Raw genomic sequence first — 22552 nt, forward strand, 5'->3', positions numbered from 1 at the left:
TTTGGTGAGTGGAATACACGTTAATCCAGTGCCTCTCTTTCTTTTGTAAAACTGAGTGGCAGAATGTTTGCAATAATAATCATCCCTGGTGGGGCGCGGTGGCTCACTCCTGTAATCCCAACACTTTGGGAGGCTGAGGTAGGAGGATCGCTTGAGGCCAGGAGTTCAAGACCAGCCTGAGCAACAAAGCGAGCCCTCATCTCTACAAAAAGTTAAAAATAAACAAATAAATAAAAATAAAACAACAATCATCCGTATTTCATTACACCCTTCCTCCCTCTCTAGCCTCCCAGAGGAAACCGGTGTGTTAGTTACAGCCTGAATTTCAAGACAGTTCAAAGCTCTCCATCCAGTCAAAGCCAACCCCCTTGCCAATTAAAAAAAAAGTTTCCTGCAATCCTTGTGTTCATCAGGCAATCCCAATCCTTTTCTAGGCTAGGTTGGTTCTCAGGAGCGAAAGGGCCACGTAGCTATTGTCTAGGGTGAGGCTGTCTCTCTGCAACTAATTTAAAGCCACCTAAAAAGTTCTAACTCAGGATCATGCACCAACCAGCCTCTTGTGCAAATCTAAAATCTAATCCATTTCACCCAGAGGAAAAATCGCCCCTTGGACAGCTGAACCGAAGCCATTCACAGCCTCTGAAGAAGCGAGGCCACCCCAGGGGGTCGGTCCCGAGGGGGTAGCTGCCCCACCGTGGCTGAAGATCTCGGCTGCAGACCAGGGAGGGGAGGGGAGATTCTGAGGCAACGTTTCAACCTCGGAAGGAACCGAGGCCTTGAGGGTGGCCGGGGGCCCCTCTGTGAACTTGATCGGGGCTGGTGGGGTGAGGGCGTCCCCCAGGACAAAGTGGGGACGGAGGTATCGCCACAGAGCACAGCGGAAACCGGGGCCTTCGCCGGGAGGGCCCAGGCTAACGGAGGGCGACTCGTGTATGTCACGAAGGCGTCTCCGGGGACCCGGGACTTGTCGTCGCCTTTGTGACAGGAACCGCGGAGGAACGCGAGGCCTCTCCCCTGCGTTCGCCTCGCCCCGGACAAGGTGAGGCTCAGACTTCCGCGCCAGCCCCGCCCCGCTCGTACACAAGCCCCGCCCTCCCGACGCCCGCCTCCGCCTCCACCGCCTCACATTGGACGAGGGGAGTGGCTCGAGGGTCGCCTGTTCGGATTGCGCCCAATGAAATTCGGGGGGCGGGCCAAAGGGGCGGGGCAGGGGAGGGAAGGGGTGGCCCCCGTCCCGGAGCACGCGGCGGAATTCGGGGACTGCACCCAACTCAGGGTGGCAGTGGCGCCTTGGGGTCGCGCAAAGCGGATCGGGACCCCTGAGCCCGCGGGGACCTCCAGGCTGGACATCCGGGTCTCCAGTCGCCCTCGCCCCCAGAAGGACTTAAGGCGAGGGTGGGAGTGATCCCTTCATTTAGGACTGGAGGTCCCCACACCCCGCTCTGAGTTAGAAGAGAGGGTCCCGGCCGGGCGCGGTGGCTGACGCCTGTAATTCCAGCACTTTGGGAGGCCGAGGCGGGCAGATCATCTGACGTAAGGAGTTCGAGACCAGCCTGGCCAAAATGGTGAAACCCCGTCTCTACTAAAAATACAAAAATTAGCCGGGCGTGGTGGTTGGGCGCCTGTAATCCCAGCTATTCGGGAGGCTGAGAGAGGAGACTCGCTTAAACCCGGGAGGCGGAGGTTGCAGTGAGCCGAGGTCATGCCACTGCACTCCATCCTGGGCGACAGAGCTAGACTCGTCTCAAAGAAGATGGGGTCCCTTACCCGGTGGAGACTTGGGGGACAGCCGTGCCCCGTTTCCCTTAAATCCCTCAGACTCCTCCTGACCCTCGCGCTCCCCTCAGCGCCCCCCTCCAGCGCCCCCTCCAGCCGTTTGGGAAGGACCCCGTGCCATTACCCCACAAGTCTCCCAGGGATGGAGTGATTATTTTTACCCAAAAAAATAAATTCCCAAGGGTCCCCCCGGGGGCTCCCTCTCACCCTATACGGGCGCCTGGAGCAAGCCTTACCTGCAGCCCCCGCCGCGGCGAGGAACAAGGCGACGGTCCAGCGCAGTTTCCAGCCCCAGGACCCCATGCTCGCAGCCTCTGCCAGGCAGTGTCCCGACCCGGATCACGACCCGCTGTGCCCTTACTGGAAACCCTGGCTTCCCGCGATTGCACTCGGAGGCCCACGTCATTTACAGCATTTCAATGTGAGGTTTCTAGCAGGGGGAGGAGTTTGCAGTGGGGTGATTTTCAAATGTCTTCACCTCACTGCGAGAGGAGGAGTTTCGAACGGCCGATGTGACATCGGCTTTTTAACCCGTGAAGCTCTGATTCCCACTCCAATCCTTCGAAAGTGTCGCCAGGGCAGACGACTTGATTTGTTGTATTTGGGTCTCCGGTGAAGAGCTGACTCCCCCCCACGACTGGAAACGCATCGTCTGAAAATCCCCCTGAAATTTCTCGATGTTTAACTGTTAACATTTTGTTGTTGTTGTCCACAGAAGGATAACAACATCCTTTCAAGATCCTCCAATAGCCTAATGCCAATCTCGTCTCTGCCTCAAAAGGAAAACACTAGAAATGTTGGGAACTGCCGCCACTCTCTATATTTGCCTTTTCCTTTCTAGGAATTGTATATAGATTTTTAGCTTACTTTTGTTGTATATTGTTTTTACATGGTTATTCCAATCACCTAATAAACACTGATCAATAAGGAATTTAAATAAAATCTTCACAAAATTACAGCCAAAAAAAAATATTTTTTGTTTTGTGGGATCCTGCCTTTGGATGAGTATAAACATCTGAAAAATCAATTGTACGGATACCTGGAGTCTGGACGTAAATATTGATTTCCCCCTTTAGGAGAAGGAGTTGAACAAACAGAAGGGCAGTTTCCTCTCCCTCAAAGCAAAATCAAAACAAAACAGGGCTTTCACAGTTGAACTTGACCCCCTAAGCCACAGACAGCTGGTGGAGACCAACTTTTGGAATTGAGTTTCTTTGGGGACTCATGGGGTTGCCAAAGGCCTCTTGCCAAAAAGGCACGTGTGAGAAACTTGCCTAAACCCCACACAGGGCTGGGCAGTCTTGGTGGTTCCCCCAGGAATGAGCTGTATTTCTCTGGGGTTTTACAAACTGACTTTGGCAAGGAGTGCTAACCTCTCAGCAGGATTTTAGGGAAACCTAGGAGACGAGGCAGAAAAGGAACAAATTGAACTCTCAGAAGGACAAAAAAAAAAAAGAGATTAATCAGGGAGAATAATTTTTTTATTATTTTTTATTTTTTAAAATAATTATTATGTATTTATCATTATTTCCAGCTGTCGCTCAGGTTGGAATGCAGTGGCGTGATCACAGCTCTCTGCAGCGTCAACCCTGGGCTCAAGGAATCCTCCCACTTCAGCCTCCCCAATAGCTGGGACCACAGGAGTGCACCACCACGCCCAACTAATTTTTAATTTTTTTTTATAGATGGGGGTCTCACTATGTTGCCCAGGCTGGTCCCGAACTCCTAGCTTCACACAATCCTCTTCCTCTTGCATCATGATGCCTCTCAAATTGCTGGCATTACAGGCATGAGCCACTGTGCCCAACCCAGAAGAAGAAATTGATAAGAATTTTTGGCAGTTAAGACTCAGTTTCAGAATTGGGCCTTGGAGAGATAAATTAGCTTTCCCAACCTGTAAAGGGGCCATCAAAATGTTTGAACCTACTTGGCAGGCTCAGTGTCAAGGTCAAATTGAAATAATTAGCAATCACCTAGAGAAGTTTACAAGGATAGGCAAGTTCTGGGAGCTGCTGCAACATTTATAAATGTGTCCCCATTGAATCCCATTCCTTATGCCATTTGCAACATTAAACAAAAAAGTGAAGGCTGGGTGCGGTGGCTCATGCCTGTAATCCCAGCACTTTGGGAGGGTGAGGCGGGGGGATCACTTGAGCCCAGGAGTTCAAAGCCAGCCAGAGCAACACAGTGGGACCCTGTCTCTACAAAAAATACAAAAATAAGCTGGACATGGTTGTGTGTGCCTGTAGTACCAGCTACTCGGGAGGCTGAGGCAGGAGGATGGCTTGAGCCGGGGAGGTCAAGGCTGCAGTGAGCTGGGGTTGCGCCACTGCACTCCAGCCTGGGTGACAGAGTGAGACTGTGTCTCAAAAATAAAGATAAATTTAAAAATTCAACTTAAAGCAAAAAATAAGTAAATAAATATTTAAAAAGTAAGTATCACTGGATTATTTTTTTCTTTTTTTTTTTTGAGACAGAGTCTTGCTCTGTCACCCAGGCTGGAGTGCAGTAGCGTGATATCGGTTCACTGCAACATCCTGCTCCCAGGTTCAAGCGATTCTCATGCCTCAGCTTCCCAATTAGCTGAGATTACAGGTGCATGCCACTACGCCTGGCTAATTTTCGTATTTTTAGTAGAGACGGGGTTTCGCCATGTTTGCCAGGCTGGTCTCAAACTCCTGACCTCAGGTGATTCACCTGCCTCAGCCTCCCAAATTGCTGGAATTACAGGTGTGAGCCACTGCGCTGGCCCAATATCACTGGGTTTGATTTCCCTTAAAAAAAAAATTTAAGGCCAGGTGCGGTGGCTCACGCCTGTAATGCCAGCATTTTGGGAGGCCGAGACAGGTGGATCACGAGGTCAGGAGATCGAGACCATCCTGGCTAACAAGTTGAAACCCCATCTCTACTAAAAAAAATACAAAAAAATTACGGGCCTGTAGTCCCAGCTACGCGGGAGGCTGAGGCAGGAGAATGGCGTGAACCCAGGAGGTGGAGCTTGCAGTGAACCAAGATCGCGTCCTCTGCACTCCAGCCTGGGAGACGGAGTGAAACTCTGTCTCAAAAAAAAAAAAAAAAAAAAAATTTAAGATGGCCAGGCACAGTGGCTCACGCCCTGTAATCCCAGCACTTCAGAAGGCCAAGGCAGGTGGATCACCTGAAGTCAAGAGTTTGAGACCAGCCTGACCAACATGGCGAAACCCTGTTTCTACTAAAACTACAAAAATTAGCCAGGCATGGTAGCAGGCGCCTGTATTCCCAGCTACTTGGGAGGCTGAGTCAGGAGAATCACTTGAACCTGGGAGGTAGAGGTTACAGTGGGCCGAGATCACGCCACTACATTTCAGCCTGGGTGACAGAGGGAAACTCCCTCTGAAAAAAAAGAAAAAAAAAAATATGCCGGGCGTGGTGGCTCATGCCTGTAATTCCAGCACTTTGGGAGGCGGAGGTGGGCAGGTCACCTGAGGTCAGGAGTTCGTGACCAGCCTGGCTAACGGGGTGAAACCCCGTTTCTACTAAAAAAAAAAAAAAAAATACAAAAAATTAGCCAGGCCTGGTGGCGCTTGCCTGCAATTCCAGGTACTAGGGAGGCTGAGGCACGAGAATCACTTGAACCCGGGAGGCAGAGGTTGCAGTGAGCCGGGATCGCGCCATTGTGCTCCAGCCTGGGCAAGAAGAGCGAAACTCTGTCTCAAAAACAAAAACAAATATTGTAAGATGTAGGCCTAGTGTGTGTCACGAATCCACATCTGGTTACCCAGAAAGAGTTACCAGGAGAGGGACTCCCTTCCCGGAAGTCACTTGGCTTACATAGTTCCCAGAGCTAGAGGTCAGGGCAGGTCTGGAAAAGAGCCACAAAAACTCTGAAAAGCACATTCCTGGGGTGCCAAGGCCTGGCCAAGGTTTCCAGAACAGCGTTCCCCAGGCCCCTGACCTGCCTGCCACTCACGGACACGGTCATACATGGCCCTGAGGACTGAGTCATGCTGATACATTTTTCTGTTTCTTCGTTTCCATTTGTGCTCCTATAACTAGCTCATAGGGCTCTTGCAAGAGATCAAGTTAAAATATATAAAGCAACTAGAGGCCAGGCGAGGTGGCTCATGCCTGTAATCCCCAGCACTTTGGGAGGCAGAGGTGGGAGGATCACTTGAGCCTAGGGGTTGGAAGCCAGCCTGGGACACATAGTGAGACCCTGTCTCTACAAAAAATAAAACAATTAGCCAGGCATGGTGGCTCACACGTGTGGTCCCAGCTACTCAGGAGGCTGAGGTAGGAGGACTGCTTGAGCCCAGGAGGTTGAGGCTGCAATGAGCTATGATCTTGCCACTGTTCTCCAGCCCGATCAACAGAGCCAGGCTGTCTCTCAATTTAAAAAAAAAAAAAAAAAAGTGATTAGAGCCACCCTCGGTGCATAATAAATACCATATATGGGTTTGCTTTTCTCTGTGGCTGCTTTTGTGTTGCAACTGCATTTTTTTTTTTTTTTTTTATCTCTTTAGGGAAGACCTGTCTGTTCCTGCCATTTCTTTTTTGTTTTGTTTTTTGTTTTTTTTTTTGACGGAGTCTTGCCCTGTCACCCAGGCTGGCATGCAGTGGCACGATCTCGGCTCACTGCAACCTCCATCTCCCGGGTTCAAACAATTCTCCTGCCTCAGCCTCCAGAGTAGCTGAGATTACAGGTGCACGCCACCACGCCTGGCTAACTTGTATTTTTTTTTTCCTGTTTTTTTGAGATGGAGTCTCGCTCTGTCGCCCAGGCTGGTGTGCAGTAGCGTAATCTCGGCTCACTGAAAGCTCCACCTCCCGGGTTCATGCCATTCTCCTGCCTCAGCCTCCCAAGTAGCTGGGACTACAGGCGCCTGCCACCATGCCCGGCTAATTTTTTTTTGTATTTTTAGTAGAGATGGAGTTTCACCTTGTTAGCCAGGATGGTCTCAATCTCCTGACCTCATGATCCGCCCACCTCGGCCTCCCAAAGTGCTGGGATTACAGGCATGAGCCACTGCGCCCAGCCTAATTTTTTTGTATTTTTAGTAGAGACGGAGTTTCACCGTGTTAGCCAGGATGGTCTCGATCTCCTGACCTCGTGATCCGCCCGCCTCGGCCTTCCAAAGTGCTGGGATTACAGGCATGAGCCACGGCGCCCGGCCTAATTTTTTGTATTTTTAGTAGAGACGGGGTTTCACTTTGTTAGCCAGGATGGTCTAGATCTCCTGACCTCATGATCTGCCAGCCTCAGCCTCCCAAAGTGCTGGGATTACAGGCATGAGCTACCACACCCGGCCTGTACCTGCCTTCTATTAGGGAGTCAGTAAATAATCCTGCTGTGGAACCCACTTTATTGGAAAGTTCCTGAATTCCCAAAGTTATCTAATATAACTCAAGGTGGGCATTTTCCTCCTTGTAATAGCTCACCTGCCCCCGTCCTCCCATTTTCTACCTCTCTAATTCACCAGGAGGCTCAGACCGGAATAGGTCCCTGCCCCAACGAGCCCGGCCTTTGGCAGAGGTGAGCCATTGCAGCTGTGGTCTGGCCTTAAGCCCATCAGTCCACAGAGAAACCATCAGTAACAGCAGAGACCTCGGTGCCTGCCAGTGGGTGGAATCAGGAACCTGCCTTGGTTCAGCTGGCATCAGTTATCTTCACAAAATGCCCATAAGCCATGTGCTCACAGACCCCATGGCATGCTGGAATACAGCAATATTAAAATTCCACAGTGGAACTCCACAGTGCCTCCTAGAATACAGCAATAGTGAAATTTGCATAAATAAGTGAAAATAAGGCCGAAGGTAGTGGCTCACACCTGTAATCCCAGCACTTTGGGAGGCTGAGGTGGGCGGATCACTTGAGGTCAGGAGTTCAAGACTAGCCTGGGCAACATGGTGAGACCCTGTCTCTACTAAAAACAAAATAACAAAACAAAACAAAACAAAAAACGGGGAGAGTGGAGGGCTAGGGGAGTGATAGCATTAGGAGAAATACCTAATGTAGATGATCGGTTAATGGGTGCAGCAAACCACCATGGCACATGTATACCTATGTAACAAACCTGCACGTTCCGTACATGTATCCCAGAACTTAAAAGTATAATAAATGTATATATATTTTTAAAAAATAGCTGGGCACAGTGGCACACACCTGTAGTCCCAGCTACGGAGAGGCTGAGGCACAAGAATCACTTGAATCCGGGAGGCAGAGGTTGCAGTAAGCCAAGATCACACCAGCCAGGCGTGGTGGCTCACGCCTGTAATCCCAGCACTTTGGGGGCCAAGGCGGGTGGATCACGAGGTCAGGAGATCGAGACCATCCTGGCCAACATAGTGAAACCCTGTCTCTACTAAAAATACAAAAATTAGCCGGGCGAGGTGGTGGGCACCTGTGGTCCCAGCTACTTGGGAGGCTGAGGCAGGAGAATGGCATGAACCCGGGAGGCAGAGCTTGCAGTGAGCTGAGATCGTGCCACTGCACTCCAGCCTGGGTGACAGAGCGAGATTCCGTCTCAAAGAAAAAAAAAAATAGATCACACCACCGCATTCTAGCCTGGGCGACAAGAGCAAGAGTCTGTCTTAAAAAAAAAAATTACCTTATAATCCAGAAATTCCACATCTGAAATATCCTCAAAAGCATTGAAAGCAGAGACCCAAAGATATATGTGTATACCATGTTCATAGAAGCATTCTTCAAAATGGCCAAAGGTGGAATCAACCCAAGTGTCCATCAGGATAAACAAAATATGACATATTAATATAATAGAATATCATTCAGCCTTAAAAAGCAAGGAAATTCAGGCATCCTCCAACATGGATAAACCTTGAGGACATAAGGCTGGGTGAAATAAGCCAGTCACAAAAGGACAAACAGGTTTGACTCCACTTCTGTTAGGTCCTAGAATAGGCAAATTCATACAAAAAGTAGACAAAAAGGCTGGGCGCGGTGGCTCACGCTTGTAATCCCAGCACTTTGGGAGGCCGAGGCGGGCGAATCACAAGGTCAGGAGACCGAGACCACGGTGAAACCCCGTCTCTACTAAAAATACAAAAAAATTAGCCGGGCGTGGTGGTGGGCGCCTGTGGTCCCAGCTACTCGGAGAGGCTGAGACAGGAGAATGGCGTGAACCCGGGAGGCGGAGCTTGCAGTGAGCCGAGACTGCGCCACTGCACTCCAGCCTGGGTGACAGAGTGAGACTCCGTCTCAAAAAAAAAAAAAAAAAAAAGTAGACAAAAAGTAGAATAGTGATTACCAGGGGCTGAGAGGAAGAACAGGGAATTGGGTATGGGGTTTTCACTTTGCAAGATGAAAAACTTCTGCAGATGAGTAGTGGTGACGGTTGAACAACAATGTGAGTATACTTTAATGCCTCTGAACTTGAAGATGGTTAATATGGTAAATTTTAGGGCTGAGCGTGGTGGCTCCTGCCTGTAATCCCAGCAATTTAGGAGGCCGAGCGGGGGAGGATCACTTGAGGTCAGGAGTTTGCGACCAGCTTGGCCAACTTGGCGAAATCCCGTCTCTACTAAAAATACAAAATTAGCCGGGTGTGGTGGCGGGCACCTGTAATCCCAGCTACTCGGGAGGCTGAGGCAGGAGAATGGCGTGAACCTGGGAGGCGGAGCTTGCAGTGAGCCGAGATTGCGCCACTGCACTCCAGCCTGGGCGACAGAGCGAGACTCCGTCTCAAAAAAAAAAAAAAAAAAAAAGGGTAAATTTTACATGTATTTTGCTACAATAAAAAGATTTACAACAACAACAACAACAAAAAAAAAAGCAAAAGGGCTTAAAAGGTGGACATGTGGAAAAACCTCCATCCCACTCAGGTCCCCTGCCCTCTGACAATTAAGACTGCTGACCTTTTTTGTTTTTTTTTTGAGACGGACTCCTGCTCTGTCACCCAGGCTGGAGTGCAATGGCGCAGTCTCGGCTCACTGCAACCTCTGCCTCCCGAGTTCAAGAGATTCTCCTGCCTCAGGCTCCAAAGTAGCTGGGACTACAGGCGCCTGCCACCGCACCCAGCTAATTTTTGTATTTTTAGTAAAGACGGGGCTTCACTATATTGGTCAGGCTGATCTAGAACTCCTGACCTTGTGATCCGTCTGCGTCGGCATCCCAAAGTGCTGGGATTACAGGCGTGAGCCACCACGCCTGGCCGGGACTGCTGACCTTTTAAGCATATCCTTCTAGAACATTCTAAGCACATACAAGGAGGAGAGTACCTCATATTCCCCTCCATTTCCCCCTGTACATTGTAGTACCCATTCATACTGCTCTATACCCCCTGGTTTCATTTATTGAGGTATCTTAAAGAATGTTCCAGGGAAAAAGAAAAAAAAAGAATGTTCTGGAACAACAGAAATCAGACCCTGGATGGACAGGATTTATGCAGGTAGGAGCAGCGCCGAGGTGGAAATGGCAGATCAGTGAAAGCTGGCTGAGGCAAGGCTTATGTGTGGAACGCTGGGAGGTTGAAATAAAATTGGGAGAGACACTTTCACATCCCCTGGGAATGAAAGAAACTATTTTCGGGGCAGTGAGAAAACTTTGAAAAAAAAAATTAGAGTTCTCATGCGGGTGCATGACTTCTCAGTTCGGTCATGGGAGTGGGGATACCAGAGGGAAAGGAGACTGACCAATCAGGTTGGGACTTGGGGTGAGGTGGGGCGAGGAGAGCAGGAAAGAGGAAAAAGTATACACCTCTTACGTTAGACTTTATATTTATCTCTCGAGCAGGTCATTATTTGAATCATTAAACTTTCTTTTTTTTTTTTTTTTTGTGACAGAGTCTTACTCTGTCACCCAGTGGCGCAATCTTAGCTCACTGCAACTTCCATCTCCCGGGTTGAAGCGATTCTCCTGCCTCAGCCTTCCGAGTAGCTGGGACTACACCCGGCTAATTTTTGTATTTTTAGTAGAGACGGGGTTTCACCATGTTTGTTGGCCAGGCTGGTCTCGAACTCCTGACCTCAAGTGATCTACCCACCTCGGCCTCCCAAAGTGCCGGGATTACAGGCGTGAGCCACTGCGCCCTAACATTTTTATGGTTTGTTGTTGTTGTTGTTGTTGTTTTTGAGACGGAGTCTTGCTCTGTTGCCAGGCTGGAGTGCAGTGGCACAATCTCTGCTCACTGCACCTCTGACTCCCTGGTTCAAGTAATTCTCCTGCCTCAGCCTCCCAAGTAGCTGGGATTACAGGTATGCGCCACCACACCTGGCTAATTTTTGTGTTTTTAGTAGAGACGGGGTTTCATCATGTTGGCCAGGATGGCCTCGATCTCCTGACCTCATGGTCTGCCTGCCCCAGCCTCCTAAAGTGCTGGGATTGCAGGCGTGAGCCACTGCGTCCGGCCTTATTTTTTATTTATTTATTTTTTTTTTTTTTTTTGAGGCAGGCTCTTTCTCTGTCACCCAGGCTGGAGTGTAGTAGTTCAATCATAGCTCATTGCAGCCTCAACCTCCTGGGCTCAAGAGATCCTCCTGCCTCAGCCTCCAAAAAAGCTAAAACTAGAGGCATACACCACCATGTCTACCTAATTTTTAAATTTTTTGTAGAAACAGGGTCTCACTATGTGGCCCAGACTGGTCTTGAACTCCTGGACTCGAGCAATCCTCCTGCCTGGGTCTTCCAAAGTCCTGGGATTATAGGCGTGAGCCAACATACCCGGCCGTAAAAATTTCATTCATGAAGTGTCCTTGTATTCTCATCGCTTATGAATTGTATCTGTGTGAAGCACATTGTTTACAGACTACTCCTAGCTAGATTTCACGAATGATTTCTGGAAATATCTAGAATGATCCGGAAGAGTCTGGTAAGCTTTGGAGGGATGGGAAATCTGGCCAAAATTAGGAAGAGTCAGATTTCCATCTTGATTACGTTGCTTCTGTGACCTTCCTCGGACGAATCATTTCTTTCTGGGTCTCCGATTTACTCTTCATTCAAGCAACTTTTCTTGGCCAGGCGCAGGGGTTCACACCTGTAATCCCAGCATTCTGGGAGGCCGAGGCAGGTGGATCATGTGAGGTCAGGAGATCGAGATCAGCCTGGCCAACATGGTGAAACCACATCTCTACTAAAAATACAAAAATTAGCCAGGTGTGGTGGCGGGCGCCTATAATCCTAGCTACTTGGACGGCTGAGGCAGGAGAATCACTTGAACCTGGGACGCAGAGCTTGCAGCTTTTTTTTTTTTTCTTGAGATGGAGTCTCACTCTGTCGCCCAGGGTGAAGTGCAGTAGTGCGATCTCGGCTCACTGCAAGCTCCGCCTACCGGGTTGAAGCGATTCTCCTGCCTCAGCCTCCCAAGTAGCTGAGATTACAGGCATGCAACACGATGCCCAGTTAACTTTTGTATTTTTAGTAGAGACAGGGTTTCAACATGTTGGCCAGGCTGGTCTTGAATCCCTGACCTCGTGATCTGCCCGCCTCATCTTCCCAAAGTGTTGGGATTACAGGTGTGAGCCACCATGCCCGGCCGTATTTTTATTTTTATTTATCTGCTTTTGGGACAGAGTCTTGCTCTGCAGTCAGGCTGGAGTGCAGTGGCACAATCTCGGCTCACTGCAACCTCCGCCTCCAGGGTTCAAGCAATTCTCCTGCCTCAGCCTCCCGAGTAGCTGGGATTACAGGTGTCAGCCACCATGCCCAGCTAATTTTTGTATTTTTAGTAGAGACGGGGTTTCATCATATTGGTCAGGCTGGTCTCGAACGCCGGACCTCAGGTGGTCCGCCCACCTCAACCCCCCAAAGTGCTGGGATTACACGCGTGAGCCACTGTGCCCGGCCAGATTCTGCTTTTATTTTAGCTGAGATGCCCTGACGGTTCCAAAGGCCAAGGTCAGGTGTTTGTTGACCACAATCTAATCTTGGTCTACAAAGGCCTGGGCTGCAAGGTCTTCCATTTCCCAGTGGTGGGCAGATCCGTTGCAGTTGCTGGGGAACAGACTCTCCGTTATCTGGCATGGGCGTAACTGTGGAAGAACCAAGATAGAAGGAAGGACATTGGCAGGAGCCAAGATGGGCCAGAGTCCTGTAATCCCAGCACTTTGGGAGGCCAAGGCGGGAGGATCATGGGGTCAGAAGTTCGAGGCTACCCTGACCAACGTGGTGAAACCCCGTCTCTACTAAAAATACAAAAATCAGCCGGGTGTGGTCGCAGGCACCTGTAATCCCAGATACTCAGGAGGCTGAGGCAGGGGAATCGCTTGAACCCGGAAGGTGGAGGTTGCAGTGAGCCGAGATCACACCATTGCGCTCTAGCCTGGGCAACAGAGACTCTGTCTCAAAAAAAAAAAAAAAAAAAAAAAAAAAAAAAAAAAAAAAGAGGCCAGGCTCTGTGGTCATGCCTGTAATCCCAGCACTTTGGGAGGCTGAGGCAGGCGGATCATGAGGTCAGGAGATCTAGACCATCCTGGCTAACAGGGTGAAACCCTATCTCTACTAAAAAATACAAGAAATTAGCCGGGCGTGGTGGCGGGCGCCTGTAGTCGCAGCTGCTCAGGAGGCTGAGGTGGGGGAATGGCGTGAACCCAGGAGGCGGAGCTTGCAGTGAGCCGAGATCGCGCCACTGCACTCCAGCCTGGGCAACAGAGCAAGACTCTGTCTCAATTAAAAAATAAATAAATAAAAATAAAAGAGGGGCCAGAGTCCAGGACTCCACCCGGGCTGAGACTGAACTTCAACGACCCAAGTAGCAAGTGGTTACAACGTTTAAAATTGCACAGCCCCGGGTTCTGATCTGGAGACTGGGGTGGAGGCGTGGGGGCGGTGGTGGGGGCAGTGGGTGGGGGAAGGGTGTCTTATATGTTGCACTTCATTACACGGATGTCATATTGGCCGGGCACAGTGGCTCACTCCTGTAATCCCAGCACTTCGGGAGACCGAGACAGGAGGATCACTTGAAGCCAGGAGTTCAATACCAGTCTGGCCAACGTGGTGAAACCCCGTCTGTACTAAAAATACAAAATTTAGCCAGGTGTGGTTGTGGGTACCTGTAATCCCAGCTACTCAGGAGGCTGAGGCAGAATTGCTTGATCCTGGAAGGCAGAGGTTGCAGTGAGCCAAGATCGCACCACTGCACTCCAACCTAGGTGAGAGAGTAAGACTCCGTCTCAAAAAAAAACAAAAGAATGTCGTATGTATGGATTACCTATGTGATTAAGAGGAGAAAGGTGGGCCACGCCTGTAATCCCAGCACTTTGGAAGGCCAAAGTGGATCATTTGAGGTCAGGAGTTGGAGACCAGCCTGGCCAACGTGGTGAAACTCTGTCTCTACTAAAAATAAAAAAATTAGCCGGGCTTGGTGGCGGGTGCCTGTAATCCCAGCTACTCGGGAGGCTGAGGCAGGAGAATCGCTTGAACCCGGGAGGCGGAGGTTGCAATGAGCTGAGATCATGACACTGCACTCCAGCCTGGGCAACAGAGTGAGACTCCATCTTAAAATAAATAAATATATCAAAATAAAAAATTATTTGGGCATGGTGGTGGGTGCCTGTGGTCTCAGCTACCTGGGAGGCCAAGGCAGGAGGATTGCTTGAACCCAGAAGGTTGAGGGTGTACTGAGCTGTGATCATGCCACTGCCGTCTAGCCTGGGCAACAGAGCAAGACCCTGTCTAAAAAATAATAATACTAATACAAAAAGAGAACCAAAAAAAAAGAAAGGGAGGAAGGAGAGAGGAAGGAAAGAAAGAAGAAAAGAAAGGGGGCAGGAAGGGAGGAAAGAAGGACAAACAGATGGAAAGAGAAAGAAAAGAAAAGATTGTTTAAAGCTCCTCCAAACCATCTGGCTAACCTTGGCTCCCAGCTTTTCTGCGTCAGCAGTGACAAACTCTGGCCCTCCGGCTCAATGTCAAGGGCGCCACAGCCTCATGCATCTCTCTTGCCAGCCGACCTAACTCTGTTGCCCAGAACCCATAGGAATCCAGGGAGAATAAGCCAGTGAGAAACCCCTGCAGGGGTCCCAAGGCCTGCGTCTGTGTCTGCTCTTCTCCATCTGCATCTTAGTTCACAAAGCGACCTCATCGCCCTGCCTGGAACTGGGGCTCCGTCCTCGGTTGAATTGGTTAGAACTTGTGGTCTTAGGTCAAGGAGGAGACATCATCCCTGTCTCAGGGTGTGCTGGACAGGGCTAGGTGCCTGCCACACGAGCACCCTTCTTTTCTTTCCTTTTTTTTTTTTTGAGACGGAGTCTCGCTCTGTCGCCCAGGCTGGAGTGCAGTGGCGCAATCTCGGCTCACTGCAAACTCCGCCTCCCGGGTTCACGCCATTCTCCTGCCTCAGCCTCTCCGAGTAGCTGGGACTACAGGCACCCGCCACCACGCCCGGCTAATTTTTTTTTGTATTTTTAGTAGAGACGGGGTTTCACCGTGGTCTCGATCTCCTGACCTCGTGATCTGCCCGCCTCGGCCTCCCAAAGTGCTGGGATTACAAGCGTGAGCCACCGTGCCCGGCCTTCTTTCCTTTTTAAATTAAAAAAAACCTTTTTTTTTTTTTTTTTTTTTTTTTTGAGACAGAGTTTTGCTCTGTCCCCCAGGCTAGAGTGCAGTGGAGTGATCTTGGCTCACTGCAAGCTCCACCTCACAGGTTCACACCATTCTCCTGCCTCAGCCTCCCAAGTAGCTGGAACTACAGGTGCCCGCCACCATGCCCGGCTAAATTTTTGTATTTTTAGTAGACGTGAGGTTTCACCATGTTAGCCAGGATGCTCTCAATCTCCTGACCTCGTGATCCACCCGCCTCGGACTCCCAAAGTGCTGGGATTACAGGCGTGAGCCACCACACCCGGCAAAAAAACCTGTTTTTTATGTGTGTTCATTTGGAGACAGGGTTTCAGTCTCTCACCCAGGCTGGAGTGCAGTGGTGCAATCATGGCTCGCTGCAGCCTGGACCTCCCTGGGCTCAGGTGATTCTCCCAACTCAGCCTCCCCAGTAGCTGGGATTACAGACATGTGCCATGACACCCAGCTAATGTTGTACTTTTAGTAGAGACGGGGTTTCACCATGGTGGTCAGGCTGGTCTCAAACTCCTGACCTCGTGATCACCCACCTCAGCCTCCCAAAGTATTGGGATTACAAGCATGATCCCTTGTGCCCGGCCCATCTTAACTACTTTTTTTTTTTTTGAGACGGAGTCTCACTCTGTCGCCCAGGCCGGAGTGCAGTGGCACGATCTTGGCTCACTGCAAGCTCCGCCTCCCGGGTTCACGCCATTCTCCTGCCTCAGCCTCCCAAGTAGCTGGGACTACAGGCGCCCGCCACCCAGCTAATTTTTGTATTTTTCGTAGAGACAGGGTTTCACCGTGTTAGCCAGGATGGTCTCGATCTCCTGACCTTGTGATCCACCTGCCTCGGCCTCCCAAAGTGCTGGGATTACAGGTATGAGCCACCGCGCCCGGCCCATCTTAACCACTTTTAACTGCGTAGTTCAGTGGCATTAAGCACATTCACACAGTTGTGCAACCACCACCACCACCATCCATCTCCAGAACATTCTCAATTTCCCAAACTGAAACTCTGGCCACACACCCTCCCAGCCAGTGGCACACACCGTTCTACAATTCTAGGGACCTCTTATAAATGAGATCAGGCAGTATTTGTCCTTTTATGTCTGGCTTATTTCACTGAACATAACGTCTGTGTTGGGTGTTGGAGCCTGTGTCAGAACTTCCTTCCTTCCCTTTTTTTTTTTTTTTTTTTTTTTAAGACAAGAGTCTTGCTCTGTCACCCAGGCTGGAGTGCAGTGACGCAATCTCGGCTCTCTGCAGCCTCCGCCTTCTGAGTTCCAGCGATTCTCCTGCCTCAGTCTCCCATGTAGCCTGGATTACAGGCATGTGCCACCACACTCGGCTAATTTTTCTGTATTTTTAGTAGAGATGGGATTTCACCATGTTGGCCAAACTGGTCTTGAACTCCTGACCTCAGGTGAAACCCCCCCCCCGCCCCCCCTACTTACCAAGCCTCCCAAAGTGCTGAGATTACAGGCGTGAGCCCCTATACTCAGCGAAAATTTCCTTCCTTTTAAAGGCTGAATAATGTGCCAGTGTATGGATACACCATCTTTTGTTTACCTGTTCTTCCATCCATGGACGCTTGGGTTGATTCCACCTTTTGGCTGTGGTGAATAACGCTGCTATGAACATGGACATGCAAATAATCTCTTTGAGGTCCCGCTTTTTTTTTTTCTGAGACAGAGTTTTTCTTTCTGTTACCCAGGCTGGAGTGCAGTGGCGTGATTTCCACTCACTGCAACCTCCGCCTCCCAGGGTTCAAGCGCTTCTCCTGCCTCAGCCTCAGTAGCTGGGACTACAGGTGTGCGCCACAACTCCCAGCTAAATTTTGTATTTTTAGTAGAGATAGAGTTTCACCACGTTGGCCAGGCTGGACTTGAACTACTCCTGGCCTCAAGTGATCCGCCTGCCTCGGCCTCCCCAAGTGCTGAGATTACAGGCGTGAGGTGCCGTGCCTGGCCATCCTGCGTTCAGTTATTTTGGTGATACACCCAAAAGTGGAACTGCTTGGGTCCTATGGTAATTCCATTTATCTTCTGGAGGGGGAACCATCACACAGTTTTTTTGTTTTTTATTTATTTTTATTTTTTTTGAGACAGAGTCTCACTCTGTCACCCAGGCCGGAGTACAGTGGCACGATCTTGGCTCACTGCAAGCTCTGCCTCCCGGGTTCACGCCATTCTCCTGCCTCAGCCTCCCAAGTAGCTGGGACTACAGGCGCTCGCCACCACGCCCAGCTAATTTTTGTATTTTTCGTAGAGACAGGGTTTCACTGTGTTAGCCAGGATGGTCTCGATCTCCTGACCTTGTGATCGGCCCGCCTCGGCCTCCCAAAGTGCTGGGATTACAGGTATGAGCCACCGCGCCCGGCCCATCTTAACCACTTTTAACTGCGTAGTTCAGTGGCATTAAGCACATTCACACAGTTGTGCAACCACCACCACCACCATCCATCTCCAGAACATTCTCAATTTCCCAAACTGAAACTCTGGCCACACACCCTCCCAGCCAGTGGCACACACCGTTCTACAATTCTAGGGACCTCTTATAAATGAGATCAGGCAGTATTTGTCCTTTTATGTCTGGCTTATTTCACTGAACATAACGTCTGTGTTGGGTGTTGGAGCCTGTGTCAGAACTTCCTTCCTTCCCTTTTTTTTTTTTTTTTTTTTTAAGACAAGAGTCTTGCTCTGTCACCCAGGCTGGAGTGCAGTGACGCAATCTCGGCTCTCTGCAGCCTCCGCCTCCTGAGTTCCAGCGATTCTCCTGCCTCAGTCTCCCATGTAGCCTGGATTACAGGCATGTGCCACCACACTCGGCTAATTTTTCTGTATTTTTAGTAGAGATGGGATTTCACCATGTTGGCCAAACTGGTCTTGAACTCCTGACCTCAGGTGAAACCCCCCCCCCGCCCCCCCTACTTACCAAGCCTCCCAAAGTGCTGAGATTACAGGCGTGAGCCCCTATACTCAGCGAAAATTTCCTTCCTTTTAAAGGCTGAATAATGTTCCAGTGTATGGATACACCATCTTTTGTTTACCTGTTCTTCCATCCATGGACGCTTGGGTTGATTCCACCTTTTGGCTGTGGTGAATAACGCTGCTATGAACATGGACATGCAAATAATCTCTTTGAGGTCCCGCTTTTTTTTTTTCTGAGACAGAGTTTTTCTTTCTGTTACCCAGGCTGGAGTGCAGTGGCGTGATTTCCACTCACTGCAACCTCCGCCTCCCAGGGTTCAAGCGCTTCTCCTGCCTCAGCCTCAGTAGCTGGGACTACAGGTGTGCGCCACAACTCCCAGCTAAATTTTGTATTTTTAGTAGAGATAGAGTTTCACCACGTTGGCCAGGCTGGACTTGAACTACTCCTGGCCTCAAGTGATCCGCCTGCCTCGGCCTCCCCAAGTGATGAGATTACAGGCGTGAGGTGCCGTGCCTGGCCATCCTGCGTTCAGTTATTTTGGTGATACACCCAAAAGTGGAACTGCTTGGGTCCTATGGTAATTCCATTTATCTTCTGGAGGGGGAACCATCACACAGTTTTTTTGTTTTTTATTTATTTTTATTTTTTTTGAGACGGAGTCTCGCTCTGTCACCCAGGCCGGAGTACAGTGGCACGATCTTGGCTCACTGCAAGCTCTGCCTCCCGGGTTCACGCCATTCTCCTGCCTCAGCCTCCCAAGTAGCTGGGACTACAGGCGCCCGCCACCACGCCCAGCTAATTTTTGTATTTTTCGTAGAGACAGGGTTTCACTGTGTTAGCCAGGATGGTCTCGATCTCCTGACCTTGTGATCGGCCCGCCTCGGCCTCCCAAAGTGCTGGGATTACAGGCGTGAGCCGCCATGCCCAGCCAATTTTTGTATTTTTAGTAGAGATGGGGTTTCTCCCGTTGGCCAGGCTGGTCTCAAACCCCTGACCTCAAGTGATCCGCCCTCTGCAGCCTCCCAAAGTGTTGGGATTACAGGTGTGAGCCACCACTCCTGGCTTAAATGGGTTGGTGTAACTGATTGCAATTCTGACATACAGGCTTCAAGGAACAAAGTGCCAACTGCCCTTACAGGGCCTTCTGAGAGAGTATTTTACCTTAACTTCGATTTTGTGGACAGCAGTTTAGAACCACACTGTCTGAGCACAAACCCGAGCTCTGTCTTTTACTGTGTGACCTTGGGCAAGTTTTTTTTCTTTTTTTTGAGATGGAGCCTCGCTCTGTTGCCAGACTGGAGTGCAGTGGCTCTCGATCTCGGCTCACCACAACCTCCACCTCCCAGGTTCAAGGGATTCTCCTGCCTCATCCTCCTGAGTAGCTGGGACTACAGGTGCTTGCCACCATGCCCGGCTAATTTTTGTATTTTTAGTAAAGACGGGGTTTCACTATGTTGGCCGGGCTATTCTCGAACTCCTGACCTCGTGATCCGCCCACCTTGGCCTCCAATGTGCTGGGATTCCAGATGTGAACCACTGCACCTGGCCTTCCTTTTTCTTTTTTAAAGGTTAAAGTAGGTATCTTGTGGTCTGTTCAATAAAAGAACCTATTTTATAATCCATTTCAGTGATGCTGGTGTTTTTTTGTTTGTTTGTTTTGTTTTTGAGACGGATTTAGCTCTTGTTGCCCAGGCTGGATGGTGCAATCTCGTCTCACTGCAACCTCTGCCTCCCAGGTTCAAGCGATTCTCCTGCCTCAGCCTCCCAAGTAGCTGAGACTACAGGTGCCTGCCACCACACCTGGCTAATTTTTGTATTTTTAGTAGAGACAGGGTTTCACCATGTTGGTCAGGCTGGTCTCCAACTCCTGACCTCAGGTGATCCACCTGCCTTGGCCTCCCAAAGTGTTGGGATTACAGGCGTGAGCCACTGAGCCTGGCCAAAATTTCAGTCTTTTTAATGGCAGTGTAGTACTACATTGTGTATATACACCACATTTTCTTTATTCATTCAAACACTGATGGGCACTTAGGTTGATTCCATATTTTGGCTACTGTGAATAGTATGCTAATAAATATGACAGCATCTTTTTTTTTTTTTTTCCTGAAACAGAGTCTTGTTCTGTCGCCCAGGCTGGAGTGCAGTGGCGCAATCTTGGCTCACTGCAACCTCTGCCTCTTGGGTTCAAGCGATTCTTCTGCCTCAGCCTCCCGAGTAGCTGGGATTACAGGCATGCACCACCACGTCCGGCTATCATTTACTTATTAAGAGGATTTATAACCAGTTTTTCTTTTTCTTTTTCTTTTGAGACAGAGTCTAATTCTGTCACCCAGGCTGGAGTGTAGTGATGTGATCACGGCTCACTGCAGCCTTCACCTCTCGGACTCAAGTGATCCTCCTACCTCAGCCTCACAAGTAGCTGAGATCACAGGTGTGTGCCAACATGACCACCTAAGTTTTAAATTTATTTTGTAAAGGTAAGGTCTCATTTTATTGCTCAGGCTGGTCTCAAACTCCTGGGCTCAGGTAATCCTTCTTGCTCAGCCTCCCAATGTGCTGGGATTACAGGTTTGAGCCACCACATCTGGCTTTTTTTTCCTCTTTCTTCTTCTTTTTTTTTTTTTCTTGAGATGGAGTCTTGCTCCTCTGTCCCCAGGCTGGAGTGCAGAGGCGCAATCTCGACTCACTGCAACCTCCGACCCCCAGGTTCAAGCAATTCTCCTGCCTCAGCCTCCCAAGTAGGTGGGATTGCTGGAGCCTGCCACCATGCCCGGCTAACTTTTGTATTTTTAGTAGACACAGGGTTTCACCATGTTGGCCAGGATGGTCTTGATCTCTTGACCTCGTGATCCGCCTGCCTCGGTCTCCCAAAGTGCTGGGCTTACAGGCTTGAGCCACTGTGCCCTTCTTTTAAAAATAAAGACAGGAGGCTGGGCACAGTGGCTCACGCCTGTAATCACAGCACTTTGGGAGGCTGAGACGGGTGGATCACGAAGTCAGGAAATCGAGACCATCTTGGCTAACACGGTGAAATCCCGTCTCTACTAAAAATACAAAAAAATTAGCCAGGCGTGGTGGCGGGAACCTGTAGTCCCAGCTACTCAGGAGGCTGAGGCAGGAGAATGGCATGAACCCAGCAGGCGGAGCTTGCAGTGAGTCGAGATTGCACCACTGAACTCCAGCCCCGGTGACAGAGTGAGACTCCATCTCAAGAAAAAAATAAATAGATAAATAAAGACAGGAATCTCACTATGTTCCCCAAGGGGGTCTCAAACTCCTGACCTGAAGTGATCCTCCCGCCATGGTCTCTGAAACTGATTACGGGTGTGAGCCACTGTGCCCAGCATGAACGGTTTTTCTAATGCACTCGTGTTCCTTCTTTGCAGTTCTTCTTTGGGGCCTCTGAGGAAACAAGAGGCCGGGCATGGTGGCTCATGTCTGTAATCCCAGCACTTTGGGTAGCCAAGGTGGGCAGATCATCTGAAGTCAGGAGTTCAAGACCAGACTGATCAACACGGCAAAACTCTGTCTCTATTAAAAAAAAAAAAAAAAGCCAGGTGTGGTGGCGGGTGCCTGTAATCCCAGCTACTCAGGAGGCTGAGGCAGGAGAATCTCTTGAATCCGGTACGGGGATGTTGCAGTGAACTTAGATCCAGCCACTGCACTCCAGCCTGGACGAGAGTGAGACTTCATCTCAAAAAAAAAAAAAAAAAAAAAAAAAGTAGAAATAGGAGGAACTTCTCTTCTGTCAATTTCTCTTTTTTCCTTTTGTAGAGACAAAGTCTTCCTCTGTCACTCAGGCTGGAGTGCAGTGGTGTGATCACAGCTCACTGCAGCCTTGCCCCCCTCAACCTAAGTTATCTTCTCACCTCAGCCTCCTGAGTAGCTGGGACTACAGGCGGACACCACTATGCCTGGATAATTTTTTTTTTTTTTTGTAGACACGGTGTCTCACTATATTGTCCAGGCTGATGTCAGACTCCTGGGCTCAAGTGCTCCTCCTGCCTCAGCCTCCCAGTGTGCTGGGATTACAGGTGTGAACTACCATGCCTAGCCTCCCTGTCAACTTCTCAAAGTGCTTATTCAGCAGACACACTAGCATTTCCTTTTCTGTTTTCACTTTTTTTTTTTTTTTTTGAGACAGTCTCGCTCTGTCGCCCAGGTTGGAGTGCAGTGGTGCGATCTCGGCTCACTGCAACCTCTCTGAATTCGGGGTTCAAGCAATTCTCCTGCCTCAGCCTCCCAAGTAGCTGGGATTACAGGTGTGCACCACCACACTAGGCCAGAAATATGCTTTGAAAACTGACCTTTGTAGGACTTTTTTGTAGAGCCTAGGCTGCTCTTGAACGTCTGGGC

The 22552-nt window shown here is 49.8% G+C and overlaps 1 protein-coding gene across 1 annotated transcript in view; it reads right to left on the bottom strand.

Moving 5' to 3' along the window:
• The window catches only part of LDLR (low density lipoprotein receptor), a 44818-nt gene extending 42279 nt beyond the window's left edge, over window positions 1-2539 (bottom strand). Inside the window, exon 1 of the mRNA XM_030820826.1 lies at window positions 2013-2539. Within this exon, the coding sequence (XP_030676686.1) occupies window positions 2013-2079 (67 nt within the window). The 5' untranslated portion in view covers window positions 2080-2539. The remainder of the gene's footprint in view (window positions 1-2012) is intronic.
• Between the last annotated feature and the right edge of the window lie 20013 nt (window positions 2540-22552).

The sequence above is a fragment of the Nomascus leucogenys genome, chromosome 10 (assembly GCF_006542625.1).
Source record: "Nomascus leucogenys isolate Asia chromosome 10, Asia_NLE_v1, whole genome shotgun sequence".
NCBI classification, from domain to species: Eukaryota; Metazoa; Chordata; class Mammalia; order Primates; family Hylobatidae; genus Nomascus; species Nomascus leucogenys.